Source organism: Ursus maritimus, unplaced genomic scaffold (assembly GCF_017311325.1).
Source record: "Ursus maritimus isolate PB19 unplaced genomic scaffold, ASM1731132v1 scaffold_1, whole genome shotgun sequence".
Taxonomy (NCBI): Eukaryota; Metazoa; Chordata; class Mammalia; order Carnivora; family Ursidae; genus Ursus; species Ursus maritimus.
In genome coordinates, this window is record NW_024423343.1 from 63,437,036 (window position 1) to 63,457,451 (window position 20,416).

The 20,416-nt window shown below is 33.7% G+C and overlaps 1 protein-coding gene across 1 annotated transcript in view; it reads left to right on the forward strand.

The window, feature by feature from the left end:
* Nucleotides 1-20,416, forward strand: part of SCN7A (sodium voltage-gated channel alpha subunit 7) — a 60,414-nt gene that overhangs the window by 22,455 nt on the left and 17,543 nt on the right. The window contains exons 10-15 of the mRNA XM_008687059.2: nucleotides 5,499-5,601; nucleotides 6,265-6,503; nucleotides 7,572-7,745; nucleotides 9,189-9,545; nucleotides 14,465-14,902; nucleotides 18,761-18,866. Of these exons, the coding sequence (XP_008685281.2) occupies nucleotides 5,499-5,601; nucleotides 6,265-6,503; nucleotides 7,572-7,745; nucleotides 9,189-9,545; nucleotides 14,465-14,902; nucleotides 18,761-18,866 (1,417 nt within the window). The remainder of the gene's footprint in view (nucleotides 1-5,498; nucleotides 5,602-6,264; nucleotides 6,504-7,571; nucleotides 7,746-9,188; nucleotides 9,546-14,464; nucleotides 14,903-18,760; nucleotides 18,867-20,416) is intronic.

Consider the following 20,416-nt stretch of genomic DNA (forward strand, 5'->3'; position numbering starts at 1 on the left):
GGTTTAGCCCAGTCTCCTATCAGCCCTACCTGGAGCTGTTGAGGTGTATGGTGGGCAGGAGCCAAGTGGCCTGGGGTAGGATACATCCCCTGCCCCTTCCAGGTGTTGTCGACTTCCCGTGCAAAAGAATCCTTTTGCCTGGGAGCTTGGTCTTTGGAGAGTGCTGGACCCAAAGTGGCCACAGTCAAGTTGAGTGCTCCTTGACTGGAGTGGCCTAGTTACAGGACTGCGTTTGGGAGGGGGAGTCATGCCCTGCCTCCTTTTCCATTCTTTTAGATTTGTTACTATTTTGCACTCTCAACACCTGCTCATAAAGATTGTCTACACTGGGAAAAAGAAACAAACTTGATGGTTAAATGATAGATTGAGGGAGCAGACAAAGGATAGAAAGGAGCTATACTAAGACCCTGACATATGAAGAGGATAAAAAGAGATGGGGAAAAGTAAAGAGCCAAGATACACCCTGGTACTAAATGGAATGCATAGTAAAGCTGGCTTAGAGGTTCATTAATATCAAAGGTAACTTCTGGGTCAAAAGGGGGTGAAATGTTAACTTCCCTACATAAAAAACCCTTTATTAAGTCATCATCAATGAAGAAGCTCTAGAAAAGTAATTCTACTAAAAACGTGGGAACGAAGAACATAATGTAGGATCACATTATCCTACGTTATTGATAGATACTGTGTCTACATGGTTCATAACATGCATACCATTGAAACAAGAAGCAATTATAGACAGTATGAAGAAAACATGTATAAAAAGAGGCTATTGAGTGTAGCCATTATATCACCCATGAAGAAGTCACAGAAAAAATTACAAAAGATTTCTGTCTCTAGAAATGAGCGCGGGTTCCTTCTGATTGAATGATTATGTTCTAAATGATATGTTGAATGTGTAATTTGTTTTGAAGTGGCATTTTAAATGTCAAGGGCTATACACAAATATATCCAAGAGCACAATACTTCTCTTATCTCAAGATGAGATGCCCTATTAACTCTGCTTAGGAAGAACTTGAATTATTTCCCAATTTCTTAATATCTCCATTCATTTGGCTGCTTTGGATCACATGAAGCCTTTCTGGTTTTAATTAAAATCTTTCTATTGTAAAGGATTTCTTTTCCTGGAAGAGCACTAGAACATTTTGTCATGAAAAACTTTTTTGGGGGAAGTAAGAGTGAAGGTCATTTTTACAAGATTTACTTTCTTTTCCTTTTTTATTTATACATAAGAAAATACTGGAAAGAGAAGAATTTAAAGTGGAACATACTGAGGACCCTTTAGGTAACGGATCTGATTTAAGACTTATCAGATTCTAATTCTGATGTTGGAATTACTGAGAGATTACTTAGGTGCTTCATATTCTCACATTGTAGGAGAGCAGTAGATCATATTGGGTAAAAGCACAGTTTTGCAGTCAGATAAATATAGATTTCAGTCTATTTTAGCCACTTAATAGATGTATGGTATTTGCCAAGTCTGTTAGCCTTTCTGAACTTCAGCTTCTTTATCTGCAAGATGTATATAATTGTAGTATCTGTCTCACAGGTTGATGTGAGATTGTAGAGCAGTTGGCAGTGCTTAGAGTATACTGAGCGACTGAAAAAAAAATGTTAATGGCTAATTATAGGAAACACATAAAGACACAGCAGTACATAATGGAGAATACTCAATCAACGTAAAACTCTTAAGTCTTTGACTATATCCCCTTTTTAGGGGCAATTAAAATAACAATAATGATAATAGTAATAATAGTATATAATGTTTATTGAATGTTGGCTATGTTCCACACATATAATAAGCATCTTCATGAATCCTTAAATTTTATCTTTACTGAGGAGTTCCAGTTGCAAAGTTTGACCTGTATTTATTGGTGTCTGATTTCTCAACACTTTACTTCATTTTTCACCACTCTATTTTTCTGGAGGCTTAATGCTGAAACTATATTATTCCATCAAATACACAGTTGGCAGATGAAACTTTCTTAAGAATTGCCAGTTGCGGGGTGCCTGGGTGGCTCAGTCATTAAGCATCTGACTTTGGCTCAGGTCACGATCCCAGGGTTCTGGGATCAAGCCCCAAATCGGGCTCCCTGGTCAGCAGGAAGCCTGCTTCTCCCTCTCCCACTCTCCCTGCTTGTGTTCCCTCTCTAGCTGTCTCTCTATGTCAAATAAATAAATAAAATATTTAAAAAATAAAAAAAAGAATTGTCAGTCGCTGTCCAGACCTCATGAAGAGAATCAGATATATACAACTGTAGAAATATAAATATTTTCAAAAATATTCGCCCATCTAAAATGGCATCCTTATAGCTTATCTATCCAATTAATTAAAACATTATTGACAATCTACTATATGCTAGGCATTATACTAAACATTGGAGATTTTAAGATGTTAATAAATACAAATACAGTAACTATCTTCATGAAGCTAATGGGGCGATAGACCATAAGATTATCACAAACACAAAATTGTACCTCTCAGACTACCAGACATTATGTGTTTCCTGATGTTATGAAACAGGAGACATAAAACACCACATACAATATATTCTTGCCATAATCTGAGTTAGGTCTAGTAAGCCTCTAGATCTAACTGTCTTTTTATAGAGACTATAAGAAAGAGAAGAACACATTAAATTACGGTAAAAGGGCACAATCTGCCAAATCAAGAATGTGGAAAATTCTACATTTATAAGTGATCCATTATCATCAACAAATAAATCACATAGAAAAAATAAGGTCACAAGATAATCAGTAGACCTGTGAACTAAATACAATATGGGGATCTTTTTTGTATTTGATTGGAACAAATAAACTATAATAGAAAGTTTCTGAGCAATGAAAGAAAATGGAGCATGGTCTGGGTATTGGATAATATTAAGGAATTACTAAATTTCTGATTGTGATCCTAATATTGTGATTATGTGTCTTACAAAGCTTATTCTGAGAATTATATGATGTCTGAAATATTTTTCCTGAAATATTTTAAATAAGGTAGGGTGAGTAATACATGAGAAATGAAGAGTATAATGTTATTAATTTTTAAGGCTGGATATTGGGTACCTGGTGACTCACTGTACTATTCTCTACTAAAAAAAAAAAAATGAAGCTGTGGGAAGTGCTATAAAAGTGAGAAACATGATGTTTTGAGAGCCTATAATAAAGGATTTCCCTGCTTAATAAAAGGGTTTTCTGAGGAACTGATGCTTGAACTGACATCTAAAGAATGAGTCCATGCTATACAGGGGGAAGGAACCGAGTGAGTCAGGCCAGTGTAGCTGCAGTAGAGCAAATCGGAGTCCAAGATGAATACTTCAGGTATTCATATCTAAATGCTAGAAATATGACTGGATTCTTTCTTATTCATTCCTCCTCTCTGGAGAAAATTTAAACCAGTTATGAGAACAAGGATCCTAAGTCCTTTTTCCAGCCTAATTTTAACTTTGGATAAGTCTTTATTAACTCTTAAACTTCCAAACAGGAGATTACTGAGTCATGATCTTTTTAATTTGCATTATAAAATGGTCCTATCCTTAGTAGTTGGCCAACTTGTGGGCATTCATACTGTATTTTTAAGAGCTCCATTTAGGTAACTATATTACTAGACTGATATTTAGTTAATTCATTTTATATTCTAAAATATATCCACAGTTCAAGCCAAATAAGTAGAGAATTAAATATGATTAAATCAACAATAACAGTATTACTCTTCTTACTCTACCCACTCCCCACAGATGATTATCTTTACTGAATTGCTTCTTGGGGTGATTCCATCAGACATTGTCATTATCAAAAACATCTCTAGGAGGCAAGTCGTTTATATTAGGACTAGTGCAAGGTATTATTCAGTGTATCACAAAGTATCATCTTTATGAAGATATACCTGGGAAATCCCAGTTAGACCTTAATAACAGAACAATTATGCTTCTTTTGGTTTTTGACTCATGGAAATTTGGAATTGTATAAATTATAACTTCTATTTTATGTAACCTTGTAAGTCAGTTAAAAAAAATACTTTCTGGAGTAAGTTTAATTAAGGTAAATAAATTAATCTCACACCCTGAATTTTTAGCTTACTTTTTCAATAAAAAAAATAATAATGAAAGCACAGAGATCTGTAGACCTGAAGAATCTTACCATTTTCAAGATGAAATCAATATATAGTAGAGTTGGTTTTTACCTCCTTTGACTCTAGTATTTATGAAATTAGAGAGAATTTGATTGATACTGAATGAGATAAATATGATCATTCCTCGATACCTATTATGCCACTTCAGAAAGACCACAGCAGAACCAGCCAATCAGGTGTACTGGGTATCCGTTATCATTGAGCCTAGACCACTAATTCCTTCAGTGTTACTGAAGCAACACCCTCATGACATGTACTTCTGTTCCAGAGCAGCCTTGCCTATTCAAATTTATTTACTATTTATTTCAGCTATCTAGCCACACCTATTTACCAAGTTAACAAACATACAAATATCATTCTTTTGTGTGCCAAATGTAAAAAGTGTTGGGAATTCTGTGGTGTGATATTATCTGCCCATTGTCAGTTTCTTTCTCTCGCGTGCACACACACACGTAGAGGGGGGACAGGCAGAGGGAGAGAGAGAATCTTAAGCAGGCTTCACACCCAGTGCAGAGCCCAATGCAGGGCTTGATCTCACCACCCTGAGATCATGACCTGAGCTGAAATCAAGAGTTGGACATTTAACTGACTGAGCCACCCAGGTGCCCCACCATTGTCAGTTTCTTAGAGCATAAATTCAAATATAAATTTTATTCTTGGTCACTAGAAACACCTGAGCTCTATTTGTGATAACTACGATGGTACAGAACTTGTAACATCTACATCAAACCCTAGGAATGTGTTTTCGATGCAGGACTTCTTTTGAACTTTGTGTAACCACATCGGCAAAACAGAATATCTTAAAATCATTACTCAAGAGACATGACAGGAAGAAGTGATTCCTTTATGGAATTATCATTCCATATCAAAACAACTCTTTTAAATCCATCCTTTCACCTCATGCTATTCAAGATTATTTCATTACTACAAAACCAAATATTTTGATTTTATCAAAAGAGTTTTCAAAGTTGTAAAATACCCTCAAGGAAAAATTTAAGTTGTTTGAGAAATACTATTATTCAGTAGCATGTTTGCCAACTGGATATTTTGCAATAATCCTAAAGTATACATTGAATGGTTTATCAAATATGAGTAATAAAACCAGTATTCTCTGATTTCCTCCTTTTATAGTTCATTTCATAGTATGAAATGATTTTGTTGAGTTGCAAGTTATACACATTCATTACCCAAATAATCCTAAATCAGTTTAAGTCTGCCTATAGTGTAAAGAGTAGCAAATGATGAAACCCAAAACGATTTCTGGAGGTAAGAATCAGCATTTTAAAGAGGTTATAAACCTTTTTATAGTTATAGTCTTGTAACTACAAAGGGAAGAAGTCAGCACTGGACTCATCTAATTTCTTTCTAGACCAAGACCACACAAATAGAAATGAAGAAAAGATCACCAACTTCTATGACCACTTCTTTGAATATGTTGGATGATGCTACTGTTGCTATCAGACATGAGGAAGGTAAAGTAAAAAATATTTAGACACTATGAAAGGTACTATTCATAAGATTCACTTTTAAAGGAATCCTACAATTTCTTTAGAATTTTAGATGATAAAAATTTAAGGAATAACATAAGAATATTAAAATGAGCAATTCCATACACATGGTATTTTAGACATTGGAAAGGGTCACCAAAGAGTGCTAAGAAATTTTCTTTAACATTGAAAGCAATAAAGAAGTATTAACTTATAACTAAAAATAGAGGTTGGATAATATAATAATAATGTATTATGATACTTTCTGTACTGTCTGCTTTTTTAAATATATAACCAGTAACTCATTATCATGGACAACATTAAAAGGCATTATTTGTAAGCATAAAAGTCTAGAAATTATTAATTATAATACTCTCAACTTTATTCCACTTTTGTTTTCTTGAGAGAAACTCCTGTTTTGCCTCTAATACAGTTTGTCTCATTTCATTTGTCTAACGCAGCAAGCATGAACAAAATAGAGGAAATTTGCTTTGCTCTGCTTTTTATTAGTACAAAATATTTCTATTTGCTAATTCCAAATCAAAAGTCTAGTTTTAAACATCTCTTTGCATGCAAAAGTCAAAATATTTTATTAATTAGAACTTAATCAATTTGCTAATGTTTAACTTTTTTATTCCTTTATTTCAGAACTTAAAAAATCCAGGAAGAGATGCTCATTGTGTTGGAATAGATTTGCTAAAACTTTCTTGATCTGGAATTGTTCTCCCTGTTGGTTAAAATTGAAAGAGTTTATCCATATGATTATAATGGACCCATTTACTGATCTTGTCCTTACCATATGCATAATTCTAAACATATGTTTTTTGGCCTTGGAATGTTATCCAATGAGTGAAGAAACCAACAATAGTCTCAGCATTGGAAACCTGGTAAGGCTCTTGTACATTATTTTCATTTGCGATTTCATCGTTTCTTTAGTCATCATTATCCCCATTATTTTATTTTATAAATCCAATATATTACAAATGCATTATATGCATATTACATGAAGTATTCTGTTCATACTCCCATAATCGGCCATCCCCAACCCTGCTTTGTAAGTGTTCATATCATTGAATAGGTTTGTAGCTAGAATTTAAGATTCTGCCATTTAAGTTTGAGATTCTAGTCAGTTGCTTGGCAATTAGGTTAAATGGAAATATTACTTATTTCCTCACCCCTCCCAAACATATCTTCTCTTGGTACCATAGTTCTGCAGATCAGAGCAGGGCAGAGGTGAAATAACAAATACAAGTTCTTCACTGACACCTGAATTCTGAATCCTGACTGCAACCATACCTGCCCTGTCTGCTCTAGCCACCTGTCTTTGCCTTAGATGGAAACTTACCCTTTTTTTCTCAATACAATGCAAAAAGCAAAACAGATTACTGTGAGTTAAAAACAAGTCACATTCAAGGAAATGTACAATATTTAATTTTCTTTGCTTTTATGGTGGTGGTTGTTTGTTGCTTGGTATTAGTATAAATTGCCAAACTGCTACCCCTTTTGAATTATACATTTACTTGGTACCAATACAATAATTTAGTCATTTCTGCCAGTATAGTTTTCAAGAAACAGTGTTCATAGGTTTACTTTGTTTTTTTTTTCCTGGTTCACATAAGTACTTTTTAAATTCTTTTACAGTTTAAAAAATTAAATATCTTATGTATTCCATATCCCAAAAGAAACCATTCAAAATGAAAAGATTTTCATCTTTAAATATACTTTTGTTGTCTTTCAGGATAGATTTTATTAAATAATTGAAGATTTTGTATACAATGTTTGACGTTAGACTGTTAAGTAAAATGTTTGAGTCTATCCTTATAATACAGACTCCAGAACTAATCAGATTTTGACAGAGAAACTGTGATGAATGTGGCAGTGAAAAGTTATAGTTTTTGTGTGTGAGGGTTCAGATAGGAAGCATATTCTCATCCATGTGTTTTGTTTTTGTTTAGATTTTTATTGGAATTTTCACAGCAGAAATGATTTTGAAAATAATTGCAATGCATCCATATGGGTATTTTCAAGTAGGTTGGAACATTTTTGATAGCCTGATTGTGTTCCATGGTTTAGCAGAGCTTTATCTATCAAATATTCATGGAATGGCTCTTTTTCGAACATTCAGGGTGGTAAGTAGGATCCAAGATCTAAATTTTATTTTATGAAAATTCATCTCCACTTCCTCAGACACAGTATGGGAAGAATAGTAATACCTATCCCATTGGGACATTTGGAGTAATACATGAATTAATTTTTATTTAAAAAGCTTAGAAAGTGCCCCAGGAAGAATAAGAATTTTCCAATGCTGTCATTTGACCAAAGCCTCAAAGGAAATAAGCCATATGTATAGCAAATTTGAGGCATAGTTTTAGGAAACAGGACCAGGGTTACTGGTCAATTGTTAGGGGCAGGATAATGTGGAGTCCCAGAAGCTGAATGCCAGTATATAACTAAGGAACTGGAATCAGGTGAGTATTTCTAAATGTAGAGTTAGAAAACTTCACAAAAGACCAGTCAGGCCAGCAGAACGTTGTTATGAAAATTATTAAGTCAGAATCGTTATATGCCTGCAGTGTAGGGTGGTAGTAAGAATCAGAAAACTAGCCAAGGATATACTGTTATTAGAAGAGTATGTATGGAAATATTAAGTACTTGATAAGTAATATATTCTGGTAAGAAGTTGAAGGAATGTAGCAGGAATCAAGAACAATTAAGTAGATTTGATTTTACCCAAATAATTCTTCAGAACACTGTCTTACGTCCTCATCTGTAGACTTTTCTAATCAGTAAGATAAACATATACGAGATGTACTTATCAAATTTATGGATGAAACAAGACTGGGAAATACCAAAAAAAATATGATAAAATATAGTATCAAAGTATCTGAAGGGTACAGACTGAATATTTTATATTCTTGAGTCTAGAAAGACTACATACTAGAAAAAGTTGGGGAAGGTATAACATATATAAAAATGATGTTTCAGTTTTAGATTACTAGGTTCACTGTAATATGGTAGCTAAAATTTTAAGGTAATTCCTATCCTGTATCAATAGAAATAAAAAATCTAGTGAAAAGAAGAGAAATATTCAGACTAAACCTAAGCTGCTATATTTGGTCTCTGATATGTTACTTTAAAGGAAAATACATAATAGAATCTTCAGCAGAATTTAATGGGACCTAACCGACTCTTTTCAATATCATCTATATGTCAAAATGTGGGAGAATTTCCTACATGTTGTGAAAAGCAAAACAAAGAATGGATAATTGTCCTACCAGATATTAAAACATAAAACTAGAGTAATTATAATCATATAATATTGAATGGAAATTGATAGATCAACAGAAGAAGATATTGGATCTGGTGTAAAAAATACAGAATATGTATGATGTATTAAGAATTACATAAAAATGAATTTTCATTGGTTAGTATTAATAATACTTAAAGCTGAGTATTAAAGACTATGTGTATGTGTATAATGCTGATAAAAATGTTAAATGTACATCATAATAAATAGTGACCAGGCTTTTTGTTGTTTCTTATTTTTGTTGTTTCTGGCATTGCTGTATTAGTTGAGAATTTTCAAATTGGCAAAATACTGGCCAACATTTAAGATTCTGATGCAGATTCTTAATAACTCCTTGGTGGCCCTGAAAGACTTGGTCCTGCTGTTGTTCACATTCACATTCTTTTCTGCTGTGGTTGGCCTGAAGCTGTTTGGTATGAGTTATAAAGAATGTGTCTGCATCATAGATAAAGACTGTCGACTCCCACGCTGGCACATGCATGACTTCTTCCACTCCTACCTGAATGTGTTCCGGATTCTCTGTGGAGAATGGATAGAGACTTTATGGGATTGCTTTAAGGTAGCAGGCCAATTCGGTTGTATTTCTTTTTACATGATGGTCATTTTAATTGGAAACTTATTGGTAAGTAACCCATGCTTTTAAATCTTCCTTGAAAAACTGATGTAATGTAGTCTGGTATTTTCATGATGTGGATTTATGGGATCCAATGGTCTGTTAACTGTGTTGTCCAGTATGGTGGCTGTTGGTCAGAGGAAATATGAGTGGTTCAATTTGAGATGTGCTACGAGTGGAAATACCCACTGGATTTGAAGTCTTACCCAAAAAAAAGAGTGTAAATTATTTTATTAGTATTTTTATATTGAATGAATTTTGAAATGATGGCAGTTTTTATCTATTTAGTTAAACTGTGTTAGTAAAATTAATTTCACCTGTTTTTGTTTATGCTTTTAATGTGGCTACTAAAAAGTTGCATACGTGACATGGGTCATACTTCCGTTGGATAGCACTGGTTTATAACCTTGCTACTCAAGTAGCATTGGCATCATGTGGGAGATAGTTATCAATTCAGACTCTTAGACTCCATCCCAGACCTATGGAAGTGGAATATATTTCTTAACAATAACCCCAGGTTATTTGTATGCACATTAAATTTTAAGAAGCACTTAAACATAACACTGGTTGTCAAACTTGGCTGCACATTGGAATAACCTAGGGAATTAATAAAACTGTAGTAATGCCCTGGATACATTCCCAGAGATTCTGATTTTATTGGTTTGTGGACATAGCCTGGTCATCAGGATTTTTTTAAAAGTTTTCATTTGATTAAATTGTGCAGCAAAGTTTGAAAATCATTCTTTCATAAAACTATTGTGCATTAATTAAAAGGGAAAGCTATCACTTTTAAATTCCCAGTAATTGAACTGGTGTTACATGGATTGAGTAAGTAGCTTTCACTTCTTCCAAGAAAAGGGAATGGCTTACAAAAGAAAACTTCTCTTACAGGGGAAAAAAGGATTCAACATTTGGTTTTTATTCATAAAGTCATAGAGATCAAATACATTTTCCAAAAGACTGAAAAAAAAAATAATCACAGGTTAGACTCCATCATATCTATTGGTGCCCTTTCTCATTGCTTCTGTTTCACCTTGGTTATAACCCCTGTCCACTTATCACTGCTGACATTATGTTTAATTTGTTTAATTGTTGATGTACTTGTCTAAACCTTCATTATTAAACTAAGCTCCACAAAGGAAAGGATCAAGACTATTCTCTATATCATCAAAGCCTAGAACAGAGCCTAACATGTAAAAATATTTCAGTGACCTCTGCCCCTGTAGCAATCAGTACACTTTCAATTCCCACTGACATAACCCTATTCTTACTGGTTGAAACAAAAATCAACATACATATCAGCATGCTTAACTCAAAATGTCAGAGATAGATGTCACTTCAGTTGTGGTATGACACATATGTTCAAACAAGGTCATTAGAGACAGATCTTTGTATGTCTCAGATCTGTCTTCTGTATTCCCCTTGCCAGCTAATAGCCTCTGTTTTATCAAGATGGCTGTTGCTGTCTAAAGCTTCATGTGTTCATATCATGTCAAGTCTAATAGAAGAGAAATTCCTGTTTCTTTCCTAGAAGTCACAGCAAATTTCTCCTTATCTTATTAGCTCTGAGTCACATGTCTATTTGTAAACCAATCTCTATTGCTCAGGGTGTGGAATACATTTAGTATTTATTGTGCAGAGTGTAGAATATATTAACATATATTATTATGTTAAGCTACTCAGAACCCTGTTCTGGAGCTGGAGTTGGCATCATCCCAAAGTCATATCATACAACTAATAATGAGATAAGGGTGATTTCCCAAATGAAATACAAGTTTCTGTTCCCAAAAGGAAGGGCAATGGTTGCTGTTGACGTAAATCTCACTCACACACACACACACACACACACTTCACAGAGAAGCAAAAATGCTAAGGTAATTATATAAATTACTTCTGTTTCTTTGTTTTTGAACTCCACTCTGTTTCTTATTTTTCTTATTCCTACTGATCAGAAACTTGATGTCAATAGGCAGAGGGATTTCAGGGAAAAGTGGAGTTACACAAGCCTCCATTTCCAATTGATTGGTCATCATGTTGCTTGGCTTGCTGAATCTTTTCAACTTTATTCCCCTCAATAGTCATCCATGTGTGGGACATCATGATAATAACACTAGAGTAAATAAAAGGGAAAAAATGCAAGGAAAGAATCTGTAAGGCTGTAGAACTTTTCCCCCTGTACTTCCAACTCATTGCATTATAGCATTGTAATTTCACACTAAAACTCAATATTGGTGTTAAAAAAAAGGTATTTCCCATTTTTAAAGTTTATCTTATTCACCCAACAAAATTCCAACAGTGAATCAGCCTTAAGTGGAAACCATAAAATTATATACAAAAGCAAGTATTTAAGTGGCTTTTAAATAGTTATATGCAGTGTTGAGTTGTAGAAGAAACAGAGTTCAGATCCAAGAAAACATGGGTTCAAAAGGAGTTCTATCATAAACTAATTAAATGGCTTTGTGCATATTACTCAGCCTCTTTAAGTCTGACAGTCTCTAATAGGAGAATGAACATAATAATATATGCCTCATAGGGTTATTGTAACTTAAATAATAGTAGCTAGCACTCTATAAATATTCATAAATGTTTGTTTTACTTTCTTTAAACTCTAGAAAATCATAACTCCCGCATATAGAGTTTTGTTAATTAAACATTATTTAGAAGTTTCAATTATGCAAACCCTCCAAGTGTTTTTACCTGTAATTTAAGTAGTTGTCACCAGGTGAATTGTGGTCTCTGGTTGAGGGAGAGAACATAAAAAGAAATAGACAACAATATAAAATGCCATTGCTTCTTAAAAATAAAAAAATGATAAATATATATATTATGCCACATGTTTACATATTCTCAAATTAAATATATGTTAAGATATAATTTGAACAATATTAAAATAGAACCTTCATACATGTTAAATTCCTTCATTACTAATCATATAATTACTTGTACTTTAAAAATACTTGAAAAATGCTTGCAAAATACTTGAAAAGTACTTGAAAAATAATTACTTAAATAAACCTTGAATCTTCTTTCTCTTTCAAACTACTTTATTTTGATAAGAGTTGCTCAATTCTCACCTAACAGATAGACATCCTTGAGGTAAAAGGGAAGGCAAATTTTAGGGGAGACATTTAAATGTTTTTTTATATATATACATTATTTCACATTTTATCTTTTAACACAAAAACAAAAAAAATGGTTTGAATCTCTTTATAAAAACACTGGGCCTAGAATAAAGTTACTCTAAGCTTATATAATATAATCTTTGTGTTTCCCCCTTCCTTCTTTATTAATGCTCAGATAAGAAGTAGTCAATCCTCTATAGTTTTGGTGATTTACACTTTCTGTTTTTCTTCTTTAGTCCTTTAAAAGACTATTTTTAATTCAGAGCACACTTGAATAATACAGTAGTATCTTGTAGTATTGCAAAATTTTTCTTTATACCTTAGAGCATTTCGAATTTCATTTTCAGCCTTTTAACATTTTTACTGTATATGTAAATCTGCAGGTACTTTATGTGGGGTATGTGTATCTAAGATATAAGAAATCTTAGATTGTAAGCTCTTAAAAATACAACTATTATAGCAAAATTTTTCCTTGCCTAAATCCTGTCACAAAATCTATTCTTTCATTCATTCTATAGTTGATTTTTTCAACGAATATGTATTTATCACTTATTGTGTGCCTAGCACTGTGAGAGTTGTCTACTTAAGAGAAAACTTGGTTCCTGCTCACGTGAAGCTTGTAGTCATGAAACTCTTACCTAACATCCTTTCCTTATTTCTCACCATGCCTAATAACCAAAGGAAGGAAAAGAAACAACCAACAACCATAAATTATATTTGGTGTTGCCCTCTTAAAGTCCTGAACTCATTGTCTTTTAAGAATGATAGAAATGCTAATAATGTAATTCATACAAAGGCCATAGAGCCCCTGCCCATATTATCTGTAAGTAAACTTTATAGTAGCATATATATATATATATATTATTCATACATATATTCTTAAACATAATTCATGTCGTTTGAATTTTGACCGTTAAAAACAATATGTAAAACATAAACGAAATCAAATCATAAAAAGCTCAGATATCCAAAGAGAGGGAGAAAAACTTCCATAACAAGCAAGATGCTCAAATTATTACTTTAAGTCTAAGAGAATTATCAATATGAATCTCCAACTCTAAACTCCAAAAATATTATCTATGTCCTACAATTAAAACAAGATAAAAATATGATTCTCTGGAAACTAAGCGTGGCTTGATCATATCTTTCAGTGACAATAAAGGTCAAAATGTACACTGTCCTTGAGTTCAAATAGCTTACAACTATTAGGAATGATTCTTCCATCACTCATCTCTTTCTTATCTAACCAAATTTATTACTACAGAGAATCAATTAACCTACCCACTCCCTGTGCTAACATGTGGCAAGAAAATTTAGATGCAGGCTTTGGAACCAGGAATAGCTCTCTCCCCGTGATATTCCTTGTAGGCTTGCAGAACCCATGACGATGTCACTGTACATCTTTCCGGGATAGTGCCGAAGTGGTCAGCCATCAGAAGTAGCAGTTTGTTCTCTCATCTTGGAAGAGGTAGCCTGGCTCAGTGATAGAAAACAAGCTTTGGAATGAGACACACTTGAGTCTGATCTGTGTGACCTTTGATATTTGACACCTGTAAGCCTTTCCTTTTTCATCTATAAAAGAAAAACAAATGATATGTCATAGGATATTGTGACTCTAAGATGAGTTCTGGCTGTACAAACTCTTCGCACAGACCCTGACCCGCTGGAAGAACTGAATAGTCTATATAGCATTGTAGCTCATGTTCTGTTTTCAAATCTCAGGTCAGTTTTTTAAAAAAGATGTTTTATTGTTCAGAAGGAAACAGAAAGTGAGATAAACTTAACCTCATTTACTTCCTCATTTAGATAATTTACCTGTTTCTGGCACTGGTGAGCTCATTTAGTTCATACAAGGCTGCCACAACTGGAGAGGATGATGAAGCAAAAAACCTCCAGCGTGCACTGGCAAAGATTCAGAAAGAAATAAACTATGTGCTTTCTAAAATATTATGCAAAAACCAAAATGTTTCAAAGGACAAAATGGACAATGTAAACGGTGTATATGTTAAAGAGAATATTTCTGACCACACCCTTTCTGAATTAAGCAACACTCAAGATTTCCTCAAGGATAAGGGAAAAAGCAGTGGCACAGAGAAAAACACAATGACTGAAAATGAGAGTCAATCACTTATCCCCAGTCCTAGTGTCTCAGAAACTGTACCAATTGCTTCAGGAGAATCTGATATAGAAAATCTGGATAATAAAGAGGTTCAAAGCAAGTCAGGTGATGGGAGCAGCAAAGAGGTAAGATGTTTGACTATTCTGATTGCTTATTGTTGATTTTTGGCATTATTGGTAAGAAAGTGAATTAGTGTTGAAGTTGCAGAGTTAGTTAGATGACCCATTCAATCCTAGCTATAGCACTCCCTGCTCCTGATTGTATGCTCCTGATGAAGTTAATTAACCTGTTTAAGCTTCAGTTTCCTTGTCTATAAATTCAGATAAAACTGAATCTATTTTTTTAGGGAGGATAGGACTGAGAAAAAAGTTCAATGGTGCATAGAACAACGCCCAGTCTATAGTAAACATTTAGTAAAATTAGATAATATAATTACAAAATTCGGTAAATTAATAAGAAGGCAGAATGGGATGAAGAAAAGCATATTGAAGAAAACTAAGTTTTCAAAATCAATGTGTATTATCAGAGAAATCATTAAACTCTCCTGGGCGTTTTCATCTTTGAGATGGGAAACTGGACTACAAAACAGCTAAAATACTTTCTTACTTGCTTAAATTCTAGGATTCTGGTCACTTTATTTCTGCAACATTTACTATAACGTATATAATTGAGCTGGACTAAAAGAATAAAGAAAACCCACCAGCTTGCATTGTGAACAGTGGGTAGCTTTGTCAATTCCGGGATAAACAAAACAAAACAAAAAAGCAACAACAACAAAAAACCCAACACATTCAAAGAAGTGTAGATATTGCTGTTCACTTAGCTTCTAAAATGTACACCCTACTGGAATCAATCTTATCGTCTTCATTTGCGAGCACTATGATATCTCAGTAGGAGGTGTAATTTAATAGGAAGCTACAACTACAGAGATCACATGTGCTCTGTGAGCTTCTTGGATTGTACCTCAGTAGGGAACCGTCTCGGATCGCTCACAGGCACTAGGGAGAGGGAGACAATGTCTTTTTCCACATCCCCAAAAAAGTCTCTGGCACAATCTTGTCTCCCAGATCTCTTACAGCTTGGCAGCTGCTCTGCGATAACCTCTCAAATTGGCCTAGCAGGAGTTGAATTACAATTATTCAAAATCCTTCCAGTTCCTAGTGAAGGCATCTATGTATTAGGGAAACACTTTCACTCCCTAGCATGCCCAATATTTTTAGGTTCATTTTCCTTTAATTAATACCATTTCTAGAAAACAGGGAAAACTCTTCTCCAGTTGCACTTATATATCTTCACCTACAACTTTGACTATCATCTATTTCTGGGTAAAATTGCTATTTATCACAGCACATCGTGTTGAGATGCTCCAGGAAACTTCTTGCCAATCTCATTAGAAAGTCTGGGATATGAACATAATAGGAAAGATGACACTAAATATAATTGTAAATGGTGAGGTTTCAGGAGTTGTAATTTATGGTGCATAATTATTTGGTCTTGTTGATTGATTAGCTGCTCAGAGATTTATTCAGTTATCTGTATATTTAGTTACATATTTAATTTAGACACTTTAAAATTATGTAACTCATAAGTACGTAAGGATGCTGATCTACTAAAAACCAAAGAACATAAAATCACATGTGATCTGATAATTCTGAGATACATTCTCTTCTTTCTTTGGTATTTAAACTTCCAGCCATTTTTTAGTTGCAACATAACTAAATGTATATAGTTATAAAAATAACATCAAACTTTACATTGGGTTTTATACCTTTTTTCATAATGTAGCAGTATAACATGGTCACTTTCTCATGTTATTAAGTAGTCTTCTAATAAAATTGCTTATAATTTTGAACCCTAATTGATTTATTTTTAAATTTAGAATAATACATACTAAAAACGTTTGGAAAAATCACATCAAATAGTTTGTGTAAAAATTCTAAAATAACATAAATATAAGGTATATAATTTTCAATTATTGAATGCCCAAGTGTTATATAATATTCATTTATTTATTGTTTACTTTCAAATCAGTACATTGTTATAGCCTTTATTTCATCAGAAATAAAGAAAATATGAGGAATTGAAATAATAAAAGTAATTCGTTTAAGAGTAGTCTCCTGATGGATATGTTTTTTTAAATTGAGCATCAAATGTCTTACTGACAATTGATCATGTAAGGTCTAAGGCAAACAGAGCTTCCTACTTATATTTCCTTGACATTTATTGTGGATAAGACCAATAGGTAGGACATAATATTTATAATTTTCCTTTTGATATACTTTACTTAGATCTTTCCTTAATTTTTAAGAAATAAGACTGTTTTTTTCCAGATGTTTTAATAATTTATCTTATTTTTTAATCAGAAAATAATCTTCCTTATTAATTTCAGGATTTTGGTCATTTTAAAGGATGATGTGTTGTATATTTATTTTTATTTTTATTTTTTTTTATTTATTTTTTTTGTCTTTTTTTTTTCTTTTTTTCTTCTTTTTTTTTTATTTTATTTTTTTATTTTTTAATGATTTTTTATTATATTATGTTAGTCACCATACAGTACATCCCCGGTTTCCGATGTAAGGCTCGATGATTCATTAGTTGTGTATAACACCCAGTGCACCATGCAATACGTGCCCGCCTTACTACCCATCACCGGCCCACCCATTCCCCCACCCCCCTCCCCTCTGAAGTCCTCAGTTTGTTTCTCATAGTCCATAGTCTCCCATGTTTCATTCCCCCTTCTGATTACCCCCCCTTTCTTTATCCCTTTCTTCCCCTACCGATCATCCTAGTTCTTATGTTCCATAGATGAGAGAAATCATATGATAGTTGTCTTTCTCTGCTTGACTTATTTCACTTAGCATTATCTCCTCCAGTGCTGTCCATGTTGTAGCAAATGTTGAGAACTCGTTCTTTCTGATAGCTGAGTAATATTCCATTGTATATATGGACCACAACTTCTTAATCCAGTCATCTGTTGAAGGGCATCTCGGCTCCTTCCACAATTTAGCTATTGTGGACATTGCTGCTATGAACATTGGGGTGCATATGGCCCTTCTCTTCACTACGTCTGTATCTTTGGGGTAAATACCCAGTAGTGCAATGGCTGGATCATAGGGTAGCTCAATTTTTAACTTTTTAAGGGACCTCCACACTGTTTTCCAGAGTGGCTGTACCAACTTGCATTCCCACCAACAATGTAGGAGGGATCCCCTTTCTCCACATCCTCTCCAACAATTTGTATATTTATTTTTAAAATAAAGTAAAATAAAGCATTGTGAGAAAATCATTTCAAGTAAAAGCCATGCATGTCACATGCATTATTCCCACATATACAAAGTCATGGCTATCTTATCCTATCCAGGCTTGAACTTCAGCCAAGGGCAGAGTGAGAAAGAATGTCAGTCCTGGCAAATAGCCTCTCTCCATATGGCTGGTACCACTTTGCCAGGTCTATTCCTTACCCTTATTCCTTGTGCCGTTTCTTCATTTCACCTCAGGGTAACCTCTCATCAGTCCTGTCCTATGATGGTAAACACAAGAATGTCTGGATTGGATTTTACAATACAAACTAAGTGCACTCTTGTCTACCCATATTTAGCATCAAGGGGTAATTTATTCTGGTACTGCTCATCTAGCTGCAATGGCATACATGGAAACCTTGTCAATACCTTCAAGAGAGCTTTGAAATTCAAATCCTTTTGGATACTGGAGACACAGTATCCTATACAGCTTTAAGGAGAACTGTGTTATGAACTGTATGTTAATTATTTTAGCTTAAATGAATTTTTAATTAAGTTTTTAAAACTTTAACTCACAGAGATATGTATGCATTTTAATGTCAATCCTGAAGTTAGCCTAAAAAGCCTTTAAAACTTATAGAAGTCTTTCTGTACACAATTTTTCTTATTTCTGAAAATGAAATAAACTTAAACTCCAGTGAGAAGCTTTAATCACAGCTTTTTTGGTGGGAATTTATTTTTCAGAAGGTAAAACAATCTAGCTCATCTGAGTGCAGTACAGTTGACATTGCTATCTCTGAAGAAGAAGAAATGGTTTATGAACGTGAGAAGCCAAAGCATCTGAAAAATGGTAAGAAAAAAATAAGTTCCTTTGATCATTATATTGAAATCAGACTAAATTTCTCTTATCCTAACTAATACTATTGGATATATTTTAATTTTAGAGAGTTTATTAATTTGGTTAAGGAACACACACACACACGTGTGTGCACACACATGCACACATGCCCATATGAATCCTGATAAAATTTATAGGGAATGTCAATAAAAAAGTCAACATTTGGAAAAGAGGGAGTGGGCCTATTTCCTGGGAAGTTTAATACAGTAGTTAAGAGCATTGGCTCTGGAATCAGATAGCCTTAATTAAATCCCATCCCACCATCAACTAGCTTTAACTTACCCTTCATCAGGCTCATTTCCTAATACATAAACTGAGAATAATAATAAAAGTTATCTCACAGGACTGGTAAAAAGATTAAATAAGCATACGTGTATGTGTGCATGCATGTGTGCATGTGTGTGTGTTTTTATGCTTCATGGAATACAGTCAATATTCATAATGCTCATATGAAAACATCCTGTATCTTTCATAGGAAAACAAACCATGTAATGGTGACTTGTTTTTATATCCCACATGAATATGAAGAAATGTATAAGGCTTTGGTCAACTGATCGAGTCACGAGATATGTAACATTCATCTCTTGATGACTTATAATTCAAATTAGTTTCCTAGCAAGATTAACAAATAATTACAGGTTCTGGACATTGGAAATCACTGGAAATCATCAGAATGGTAACTGGTAAATGCTCTCAAATTCCTGTATTCAAAACAAGAACTTGCTCTCAGTAGCTCAATTTCTAGGACTTGTAACATTCAAGACAAAGGAGGAAACATTTTTTTTATCAAAGACGTATAAATTGACAGTAGGTAAAATTCTAAAATGAAATGCATTGACTTTAAATTCCACCCACCTCTGTTTCTTCATTTTCTCACCTGTTAAACCGTCTTCTCAAGTCTCGGGTTTTCTTTATGCTAACTCTCCTAACCAGAAAGTAGAGTTCAACCCATGCACGTGTACCTCACCCACAAAGTACTCTGTAATCCAGGCGAGCTCCTCAGATAGTCTCAATCAGAATCCCATTCTCCTGCCACTTAAGACCTGACATCAATTTAACTGACTTAACTAATATTACACTTCCTAATGTTTCTAAATATCCATGTACTAAAATGAGAATGCTTATTATGCCATGTGAATCTTCAGAGAATGAACTTTCAGGCATTATGCCAAAATGTGATATTTAGAAGATGTTGTACATGTGTGGGTTTTGTTTGTTTGTTTGTTTGTTTTTGAAGGGTGGGGCATTAATACTATTCTCAGACTCTGTCCCACAAGGCTAGGGGATGTTCTAAGTCATCTCTGCCTTTCACAATTTCTTTCCTCCTACTGTTTCCAAACTACTCCCAAGTTAAGTTTTTTTCTTTTCCTTCCTCAATGCCTGCAGTGGTCACAGCAGCAGGGGTAAAAATCAAAAGTTTGTAAATCAGACAGCACCTATATTAGATTTCCTAAATAACAAATTGCTAAGGCATATGGTAGAAAGTTTGAGATGTTTACTTT